This window comes from Vipera berus (assembly GCF_964194415.1).
Source record: "Vipera berus genome assembly, chromosome: 2".
Taxonomy (NCBI): domain Eukaryota; kingdom Metazoa; phylum Chordata; class Lepidosauria; order Squamata; family Viperidae; genus Vipera; species Vipera berus.
The window spans coordinates 55278208-55289972 of NC_138203.1; the positions used below are offsets into that span (position 1 = coordinate 55278208).

The 11765-nt window shown below is 40.3% G+C and overlaps 1 protein-coding gene across 1 annotated transcript in view; it reads right to left on the reverse strand.

Moving 5' to 3' along the window:
• Positions 1-11251, reverse strand: part of CEP120 (centrosomal protein 120) — a 47306-nt gene extending 36055 nt beyond the window's left edge. Inside the window, exons 1-4 of the mRNA XM_081321766.1 lie at positions 10928-11251; positions 6142-6298; positions 4883-4997; positions 3992-4133 (exon numbers count right to left, since the gene is read on the reverse strand). Of these exons, the coding sequence (XP_081177892.1) occupies positions 3992-4133; positions 4883-4997; positions 6142-6298; positions 10928-10982 (469 nt within the window). The 5' untranslated portion in view covers positions 10983-11251. The remainder of the gene's footprint in view (positions 1-3991; positions 4134-4882; positions 4998-6141; positions 6299-10927) is intronic.
• Positions 11252-11765: the final 514 nt, after the last annotated feature.

Consider the following 11765-nt stretch of genomic DNA (forward strand, 5'->3'; position numbering starts at 1 on the left):
AGTAGAGTATCACATGCTGAAAAGTGATTAAAAAAACAGTAGTAAGAATGATTAATTTAGAGAAACAATAAGTATTACAAAATGTAATGAAAACAAAAAATTAAAATTCCAACGCAGGGAAAATAGATATGCAATCCAGTTTATACTTCTAAAGTGTGATTAACGTCTTAATTGTTAAAGTAAATTAGTCTGAGTATGATATGGATTACTGCCTTGTCGTGGCGAAGGGGCTTGCGTAATTCAATGAAGCTATGAGCTATGCCGTGCAGGGCCACCCAAGACGGAAAGCTCATAGCAGAGAGTTCTGACAAAACGTGATCCACTGGAGAAGGAAATGGCAAACCACTCCAGTATCTTTGCCATGAAAACCCTATGGACAGTACCAAAAGGCAAAACGATATGATGCTGGAAGATGAGCCCCTCAGGTCGGAAGGCGTCCAATATGCTACTGGGGAAGAGCAGAGGGCTAGTACTAGTAGCGCCAGAAAGAATGAAGCGACTGGGCCAAAGCTGAAAGGACGCTCAGCTGTGGATATGTCTGGTGGTGAAAGGAAAGTCCGATGCTGTAAAGATTTTTTCTCCATAGGAACCTGGAATGTAAGATCCATGAATCAAGGAAAGCTGGACGTGGTCAAACAAGATTTACAAGACTAAACATCGACATCTTAGGTATCAGCGAACTAAAATGGACAGGAATGGTTGAATTTAATTCAGATGACCAGCAGGTATACTACTGCGGGCAAGAATCCCTCAGAAGAAATGGAGTAGCCTTCATAGTCAATAATAAAAGAGTAGGAAAAGCAATACTGGGATACAATCCTCAAAATGACAGAATGATCTCAGTTCGAATCCAAGGCAAACCATTCAATATCACAGTAGTCCAAGTCTATGCCCCAACCACCGGTGCTGACGAGGATGAAATTGACCGGTTCTATGAAGCCCTACAGTACCTTATAGAACTAACACCAAAAAATGATGTCCTTATCATCATGGGGGATTGGAATGCTAAAGTAGGAAGCCAAAAGATAACCGGAATAACAGGCAAGTTTGGCCTTGGAGTACAAAATGAAGCAGGGCACAGGCTGATAGAATTTTGTCAAGAGAATACGATGGTCATAGCAAACACTCTTTCCCAACAACCCAAGAGACGGCTCTACACATGGACATCACCAGACAGTCAACACAGAAATCAGATTGACTATATGCTCTGCAGCCAAAGATGGAGAAGCTCTATACAGTCAGTAAAAACAAGACCAGGAGCTGACTGTGGCTCAGACCATGAGCTTCTTGTTGCAAAGTTTAGGCTTAAATTAAAGAAAGTAGGGAAAAGCACTAGGCCAGTCAGGTATGAATTAAATCATATCCCTGTTCAATATACAGTAGAGGTGACAAATAAATTTAAGGAATTAGATCTGATAGACAGAGTGCCTGAAGAACTATGGACAGAGGTTCACAACATTGTACAACAGGTAGCAACCAAAATCATCCCAAAGAAAAAGAAATGCAAGAAAGCAAAATGGCTGTCTGAGGAAGCTTTGCAAATAGCTGAGGAAAGGAGGGAAGCGAAAGGCAAGGGAGAAAAAGAAAGATATGGCCAATTAAATGCAGAATTCCAAAGAATAGCTAGAAGAGATAAGAATGCCTTCTTAAATGAACAATGCAAAGAAATAGAAGAAAACAATAGAATAGGGAGGACCAGAGATCTTTTCAAGAAAATTGGAGAGATGAAAGGAACGTTTCATGCAAAAATGGGCATGATAAAGGACCAAAATGGCAGGGACCTAACAGAGGCAGAAGAGATTAAGAAGAGGTGGCAAAATTACACAGAAGAACTATACAAGAATGAGCTTAACGTCCCTGATAATCACAATGAGTTGGTCACTGACCTTGAGCCAGACATCCTAGAATGTGAAGTGAAGTGGGCCTTAGAAAAGCTAAGCAACAAAGCTAGTGGAGGTGACAGTATTCCAGCTGAGCTATTCAAAATCATAAAAGACGATGCAGTAAAAGTGCTACACTCAATTTGCCAGCAAATTTGGAAAACTCAACAGTGGCCACAGGATTGGAAAAGATCAGTTTACATTCCAATTCCAAAGAAAGGCAGTGCCAAAGAATGTTCAAACTATCGCACCATTGCACTCATTTCACATGCTAGTAAAGTTATGCTTAAAATCCTACAAGCTAGACTTCAGCAGTATGTGGATCGAAAACTACCAGAAGTACAGGCAGGATTTCGAAGAGGCAGAGGAACTAGAGATCAAATTGCTAACATATGCTGGATCATGGAGAAAGCTAGAGAGTTCCAGAAAAACATCTACTTCTGCTTCATTGACTATGCTAAAGCCTTTGATTGTGTGGATCATAACAAACTGTGGCAAGTCCTTAAAGAGATGGGCGTACCAGACCATCTTATTTGTTTCTTGAGAAACCTATATGCAGACCAAGAAGCAACAGTGAGAACTGGACACGGAACCACTGATTGGTTCAAAATTGGGAAAGGAGTCCGGCAAGGCTGTATACTGTCGCCTTGCCTATTTAACTTATATGCGGAGCACATCATGAGAAAGGCAGGGCTAGATGAATCAAAAGTTGGAATTAAGATTGCCGGAAGAAACATCAACAACCTAAGATATGCAGATGATACCACTCTAATGGCAGAAAGTGAAGAGGAACTAAAGAGCCTCTTGTTGCGAGTGAAGAAGGAGAGTGCAAAACTTGGGTTGAAACTAAACATTAAGAAAACCAAGATCATGGCATCCGGCCCTCTCAATTCCTGGCAAATAGATGGGGAAGAAATGGAGGTAGTGACAGATTTTATTTTCCTGGGCTCCAAGATCACTGCAGATGGGGACTGTAGCCAAGAAATTAAAAGACGCTTGCTCCTCGGGAGGAAAGCCATGGCAAATCTAGACAGCACACTAAAAAGCAGAGACATCACCCTGTCAATAAAAGTGTTTATAGTCAAGGCTATGGTCTTCCCAGTTGCAATGTATGGCAGTGAAAGTTGGACCATAAGAAAGGCTGAGCACCAAAGAATTGAAGCCTTTGAACTATGGTGCTGGAGAAGACTCCTGCGAGTCCCTTGGACTGCAAGGCGATCAAACTGGTCAGTCCTAGAGGAGATCAACCCTGACTGCTCTTTAGAAGGCCAGATCCTGAAGCTAAAACTCAAATACTTTGGTCACCTAATGAGAAGGAAGGACTCACTGGAGAAGAGCCTAATGCTGGGAAAGATTGAGGGCAATAGAAGAAGGGGACGACAGAGAATGAGGTGGCTGGATGGAGTCACTGAAGCAGTAGGCGTGAGCTTAAATGGACTCCAGAAGATGGTAGAGGACAGGAAGGCCTGGAGGAACGTTGTCCATAGGGTCGCGATGGGTCAGACACTTCACAACTAACAACAACAACAACATGATATTGACATATAGGAGGAGACAATCAGAACCAGCCTTAAAAGAGATGGCATGGAATCTATTTTGTGTTTGAACCAACATTATTAAAAATGAAATAAATTTACAAGTTAAATATATGTTTAACATATTTTGGAAAGACATATAACTGTATATAAACTTTTAAATAAAAGTTATTAAGCAAGATTTTCTGGATATATAATACTGTACACTTATAAACAGAAAAGAGTCAGAAATAAGGTCTCAAACTTTTCCAATAGGACTGAGCAGACTTCTGGCTTAATGGGTCTACTTAAAAAACTAACCTGGAGGTCCACCAGCAGCATTTAAATAAAATCAAATGAATAATAAAATTGGACATATATTTAAAATGAATAAAATAGAGTGCTACTACATGAAGCTGACGAGTTCATTTTAGGCACAAAATAATGTGTTCACTAGAAATAATAAACAAGTTTATAAGACATTTGTATGGCAAATTTGTCAACCATTTCTGGACCTAGAAATATTCATAATTTATCACAATTCACAAAATTTCTACTGTTTTCTATGAAAAAAGAAGCATTTATTTTACTACTAACCTGCCATTTCTCTGGGAGGAGCTTCCCTTGCTTTAAAGCCATTGATGGATGCTTTGGTGTCAGTTTCTAACATCAGATTTAGTTGCAATTGAGGCTTAAATTTTGTGTATCTATTGCTGAGTAAAGGATACCATTTTGGTGGCTGTAGTCATTTTATTTAAAAAAGAGATAAATAATATGCTTACAATAAAGAATCAATAATGAGCAGCCAATAAAAGAATACATTTGAGGTGCAGCAAGATAAATTAGCAGTTAAGCACAAATATTTAAGAGTTCAAAAAATAAAATTAACAAATACTTCTAAGTGGCCAAACCCTTTTCATTATAATAACTGCATAACAAAAAAAAACATCAGATGTACAGTATACCGGCAGATATTTATCTATTTTATGTACTATCAGTTTTTAGTTCAATTTCCCAAAGCCAAAAACAATTAAGCAACGTAAAGATATTATTATGATATTGTGGAACATAGCTGGCTATGGGCTTCAATAAACTCTGGTTAAACCACTATGTAACATATTGTATGAACATGTACATTATGTAATTTAGTTAATATAAGGCCCAGTTTCACTGAAGAATAAAACAGTATCTTTCCTAGACTGCTATATAACTGCAGGTGGAATCCCAAACTCCTGCACTGAGAAAGTTTCTACCACACAAAAGCTAAATGATAGAAAGTCAAGACACATTCTTTCCTGTGTCTACATTTTTTTCCCTTTATGAAGGATTAACAATTATTTGAAAGCTCACCAGTAATCTGAAATGGTGTAATCCAAACATATACATTCAAAGTTATGTCTGATACATTATTAATCCAAATTAAAACAAATTAATCTGGAATACACAAAAATGAACCTATTTTATCATTAGATACAAAATTACAAATACCTGCTTTTTCTCTTGAGCAGTTCTTAAATCTAGCACAATATAACCTATCATCTCTTTAGCTGCAGATAGAGAATCCAAAGCAAAGCACTGCAACTTGACAGGTGTACGCTGTAATCTGTATAAAATATAAATCACATGCAAGAACATATATATGGCAGTCCTAGAGGAGATCAACCCTGACTGCTCTTTAGAAGGCCAGATCCTGAAGTTCAAACTCAAATACTTTGGCCACCTAATGAGAAGAAAGGACTCACTGGAGAAGAGCCTAATGCTGGGAAAGATTGAGGGCAAGAGAAGAAGGGGACAACAGAGAATGAGGTGGCTGGATGGAGTCACTGAAGCAGTAGGCGTGAGCCTAAATGGACTCCAGAAATGGTAGAGGAAAGGAAGGCCTGGAGGAACGTTGTCCGTGGGGTCGTGATGGGTTGGACATGACTTCGCAGCTAACAACAACAACATATATACATATACATATACGTATACATACATACATACATGCATATGCATATGCATATGCATGTGTGTGTGTGTGTGTGTGAGAGAGAGAGAGAGAGAGAAATACTTAACTATTTAGATTACCTTGCTAGGCCCCAAACATGGGGCAAATCTTTATTTCCTGTTTCAGCCTATCTTGAAGGCCATCGAACAGGCAGTAGTCACACCGGACAGCTCATATATATTTACATATATATATATATATATATATATATATATATATATATATATATATATATATATATATATATATATATATATATATATATATATATATATATGATTTTGATTTTTTCTTTTGTGAATTTGAATGCAATTATCTTAATATGTTACATATTTCAGAAACTATACTAATTAAAAGTATTCTCTCAGAAAAAAACTTTTTATTCACAAGAAATACAATCTAGTATTTAAAAATCTTTCCCCAAAGGATAATTATAAGAGAACAGATCCCTGTATTACTTTTTCTGGGCAAATCTAAGATAATCTTCCCAATAAAAGAAAAATAAAACGGAGTGGAAACTCTTATTTTCATTTTAGATAAATATAATAGTTGACTATCACATATTTCATTACATTTATTTCTTTCATTGTGTAGGTATTTTGAAAAAATAACTGTAGGCAACAACTGGTTTTTATCTCTTGTGTCTTTGAATTTTACAGCACTATCACAGATCAACTCACTATAATAATTATTAAAACAAATTCAGGAACGTAAAGCAAGTCAATGTAATTTACAAATCCACAACTTTTTGAGTAATAACCTGTGTCGATGAAGTGCTTTCCTATCAATTTCCCAAGCTAACTCTGTGGCAAATTCTGGTTGATCAGTATGTTCCACAGGATCTGTAGCTAAATGTTCGCCATCAAACTTTGCTTCTACCACCAGCATACGCTTTGGACGTTTTGGAAAATATCGCCCTAGGGGGAAAAAAAGGAAAATACAATTAAAAAGCTCTTAAATAGAAAAACTGAAAACTTATTTCATCAATCACAAAATGTATTGCCAAAGCTAATTCAAATATTCAAAAACTATTCTTAACCGCTGCATAACTGCATCTTCCATTGACTGGTTTCAAATAAATTAAGAACAGCTTATCCCAATTATAGAAAAAACTTGATTGTGTCTGCAATGGACGGTAACTCAGATGATTTCTTCAAAAGTGTAATGCTTGCATTTACATATTCTGCTAAGCCAAATTCTGGCTTAAAGGGAACAGGTAGGTAGCATGCTATAGCATACAGCATAAACAATCCATTTCTCTATTACTGCTGAGCTAACACAGAAATTCATGTATTTTGTTTAGCATAACATGTTAACAGGAAATGCTGCCTCGTTTGTTTTATCAAATAAAAGGAGTTTCTGGTTTTCATCTTTCCAGTTTGTGCATATTGCTACAAGAACCACAAAGCTTTCATGGGTCATTTCTTTACTAACGCTAGCAGAAGTGGGAGAGATCAAATTCATTCACAGTAAGCCAGAATTCTAATTAAGAATGAAGTACAAATACAATTAGGACCAGGTTTATAGCAGTCACATACTTAAAGGCTCCAGATTACACTCTAAGAGAAATGGCCACTACAAAGAAAAAGAAAACCACTCCCTGTTAAGGAAAATATTGACAAAATTTACAGTATGGAGTGTTTCACAATATATCAAAACCAATGCATGTATGTGGCTGTACTCCCCAATCCCTCAGCTAGACTAGCCCATACTCATATTCTATAGCAGTAATGGCAAACATATGACACACATATCAAAGGTCATATGCCACAATATTTTGGGTGATGCGTCAGTGTTCATCAACACACAACTATTTGTGAAATCACACTCATTCTCATGCAATTTTCAAAGGGTGCAGAGGAATGGCACAGCCTTTGAAAACTGCACAAGAACAGGGTGCAGAGACTGAAGAACAGCACTCTCCAAAGCTGCTTCAAGAAAGACCTCATGCAACCCAGATTAGCCTAAGGTAGGGCAGTGTGGGCCTTTCAACAGAAAGTAAATACTGCCTGAGGGTGATACACAGCTCATGAGCCATGGCAAAGGGCACGATGTGGCCTGAGAAGCTGCAGTGGCATCAGGACAGAAGTCAAAGACATCTACTTCAGGCCTAGCCTTGGATGCCACTGTTCAGGGTGGCCTAAATGGTGGGAAGAGAGAGAAAATGGTTTCTTTTGTTTGGGGATTGGATTTTATTTATTTATTTATTTTATTTAGATTTATATACCGCCCTTTCCCGAAGGACTCAGGGCGGTTTACAGGGCATTTAAAAAACAGTCAATACAAAGATTAAAACAAATTAAAAGAGATTAAATAGAACCCTGAGAAAATTAAAAACCCAGTTAAAATTACAATTAAAAATATTCTCAGCCTGGGCCCGAGAGCTCGAAGAGCCAGGTCTTCAGGTCCCGGCGGAAAGAACGGAGGGTGGGGGCAGTCCTAAGCTCCGCAGGCAGCTGGTTCCACAGGGCAGGCGCACCCACTGAGAAGGCCCTACCCCTGGGTGTTACCCGCCGGCAATCTTTAACCGGCGGCACCCTGAGGAGACCCTCCCTGTGGGAGCGCACTGGACGAAGGGAACTTGATGCTGGCAGCAGGTGTTCCCTCAAATATCCCGGGCCCTCGCCATTTAGGGCTTTATAGGTCATCACCAGCACCTTGAATCTCACCCGAAGGGCAACCGGAAGCCAATGCAGCTCGCGGAGTAGAGGTGTTACATGGGAGTATCGGGAGACCCCCATCACGACTCGCGCGGCTGCATTCTGCACCAGTTGAAGCCTCCGGGTGGTCCTCAAGGGCAGCCCCATGTAGAGAGCGTTGCAGTAGTCTAAATGGGAGGTCACGAGCGCTTGAGTGACTGTGCGTAGGGCATCTCGGTCCAGGTAGGGTCGCAACTGGCGCATCAGGCGAACCTGGGCAAAAGCCCCCCTGGTCACAGCTCCTATATGGTCTTCAAAAGTGAGCTGCGAATCCAGGAGGACGCCCAAGTTGTGAGCCCTATCAACGGGGGGTAACACCTCACCCCCCCATCGTTAGAGATGGAATAGTCTGGTTGACCCGAGATGCCGGTATGCACAGCCACTCAGTCTTGGCAGGATTGAGACGAAGCCTGTTTCTCCCCATGGATGGGACATGCCAGCAGAGTCAAGTTAGGCATTTTCCAAATTTTTGATACCCTGAGCCCAAAAAGTTCACCTTCATTGTCCTACAGTCTCTTAAGGTTCGTGCAGGAGAAAAGCATCAGTCTATTTTTGCTTACTCTAGAACAGGGGTCAGCAACCTGAAACAGTGAAAGAGCCACTCGGAACCGGTTCCCTCACAAAATGAAAAACTGGGAGCCGCAAAAAATATGTGCGCATGCGCATACACGCAAGCATACGCAGAACAGGGTTTGACTGAAGAGTGGAGCCAAGGCAAGATATGCACCTACCCTGCATATTTGAATTGATTGGTTGAACTTTTTTAGTCCCACTTTTTTTTTTTGGACTGCACATGGCAGAGGACTGGGAGCCGCAGGAGACAGCTGAAAGAGCCGCAGGCGGCTCTGGAGCCGCAGGTTGCAGACCTGTGCTCTAGAATATAAGTCTTGCCTCATAATATATTTTAGGACAACAGAACTATAAGAATAACCAATGTAAACATGGTATTCTATCTATCTGGTATGGGGCTTCCGACATGTCAATCAAGAAAATGGTTAAAATTTCTCTCCTGTTTTATCAGCTGCCAACCAAAGCTGGGAAGCAAGGCAGCACACATCTTCAGGCTGCACGTAATCTACGGAGCAGAGGAAAGAGGAATTCTCTCTCTGGTCAAAAGGTGCCCTTTTGCTACAACTATTCTACTCATCAGCTCTCATTCTGTAGAACACATGTACTAAAACAGATCAGACAGATTCTTTTCGCATTCCAAACCATCCGCCAAGTTTCATAAACTATGAAATTCTGAAATGATATGATCAAATAAACATACTATGGTTGCAATCCTATATATATTTAGGGCTCCAAAAATTATTTGCAAGTAAATATGGATAGATTGTTTATTCCAATGCACGTGTGACCTGCTAGTAAATGAAATTAAAGCCAAGGACAAAATGTAGTTAACACCAAATATACTTCATAATCTTCATATAGTATGAAGATTAACTTGTAGTTGTGTTTTGGTTTTTTCCAATAGTTACATTTCAAATTTTAAATACTATGCAATGTAAAATCAGATTCAGCTCTACTGTAAATAACTGCATTACAGATTAACCCACCAACAAAATTTGAGTAATAACCAGAAAATTTGTAAACCATTTGCTATTACAAAAACTACAATGTGAAGCATGAATTTACCAGATTGTAGCAACCCATAATGTAACCAAAATTCCTGATGCTTAATTCTATTGTAGAAACTAAACTAAAATTGGACAAATAAATATATGCCTAAAATTTTAAATAGTGTGACCTCAAAGCATGCTTATACAATGACAAAATCAATGTATTGCTTTGAGTAAAGTTTGTCTGTTTCAGAATAATCTCCCATAAATCAAGGACATCAATTTTATCAGCTCTGAAATAGAAAATTACAGTGTGAACAATGTAACCCGACCCATAATTCTTGCTACCCTAGAAATAATAATCTGAAAACAACACTATATGTATTCTTCATTCTTTATTGTGTTTTCGTAGGATTTCCCCCCCCCCCCAATGTACCCTAACCCTGGGCTTATTTTTATAGTACACATTCTTTTGGCCAGAAACTCACTAACCAGAAATGTGTCCTTAAGTGGAAAATGTGAGGACAATTTTAACCATTGGAAACCATTTCACAACTTCCAGAACAAATATGAGAAAGGAAAGATTATTCTCATAGGAGCTATGTAGGAAATTAATGGTTATTTTATTAAATATTTAAGCCCAACCCTGTAATGACTGGGTAAAATAAAGACCTCACATAACACATACTTCAGGATGGTACTGAGCTCAAGGAATAATTCTTTAGAATGTACTTGGCTTATTCAGATGAGATAAGATCTTACCACCTGCGCAAAAATATGGAGTATCTGCAGTTGGCACACATGCTTCCTCAAAATATTTCATTGCACTGGAAAACTTCTATACACTTCAGAAAAGAAACACCTATTGCTGCCACTGCAGCGGCACCAATTGTGGTTTCTGCTACTACTCTTTGCTGTTCAGATTTAATGCCTGAACGCTCCCCAAACCCAAGATGGTTCATAATTTCCTCCAAAAGTCTGCTTCAACCCCAGGAGCCAATAAGTGTTTAAAATCTGAAAGTGACCGGGTTGATTTAGGTCAGGGGTCTTCAAACTTGGCCCTTTTATGACTTGTGGACTTCAACTCCCAGAATTCCTCAGCCAGCTTTGCTGGCTGAGGAATTCTGGGAGTTAAAGTCCACAAGTCATAAAAGGGCCAAGTTTGAAGACCCCTGATTTAGGTGGTATTCACAGGCAAGAGAAAGGGGTGCGATCGCTTTTCCCACCAATTCCTCTCCCAGATACACACTCGGTGAGCTGATCCTCCGAGAACTGCTTTAAACATTACCTTCCAAGATAGAGACCACAATGAGGAGCTGGTCAGACTTAGAGCCCATATTCATTCGGGTCGGGCAGCTACCGAGCCAAGACTGGCTGGCTCACGGCTTATTCGCTCCAGAAGAAAGCACGGCTGGTAACGTCCGAAGCTTGGCTTCCTATATCGGACGCCAAGAGCCTCTCTCCTCCAGTCCCGCCGGCCCGAAGCTCTTTCGCGCCTCCGACTCGTTTTCAAGTCAGACGCCGCTTAGCAACCGGGAGGAGTAAGGAGAGGGCATGCCCGGAACGCAAGACCCAGAAGCCGAGGGAAGAAGCAGCGCCGCCGGCCCAGCCTGTTTGCTTCACTTCCGTCTCTCGGTCTCTTGTCTTCGGAGCGAAGAGCCACAGCGCCACTTACTGGAGCGGCGGGAAAGATCCTGAAAGGGAGCCCTGCCCGAAAAGCAGCAGCAGGTGCGATTTGGTCTCCGCACAGGGAAGGGATACGTTTCGGTTTTGAACAGCTGTGGGTGTCCTCAGCTTACATGCGAATTAGCAACCGGACTCCCCGCACAGCTAACCAAAGTGAACAAAGGAGCTGCACGTCCATCCAAAACCAGATGGCCGAAACGGCTACCGGGGTGGGGAGCTGAAGGAAGGATTAAAACCAAAAGCTTAATCAGCGCAAGTGAACTTCCCGGTCATTTGGGCTTTATTAAAGCCCTTCTCATCCTCTCCGACAGAGGTGTACAAATAATTATTTTCATTGCAAGTGGGCGGCGAGGGTGTTTCTCCAATGCTTTCTTGAAATCCCTTAATGGGATCTCTGCTTACTTTCTGCGGAAGATTCCTTGGTCATCCGTACTAGCTGT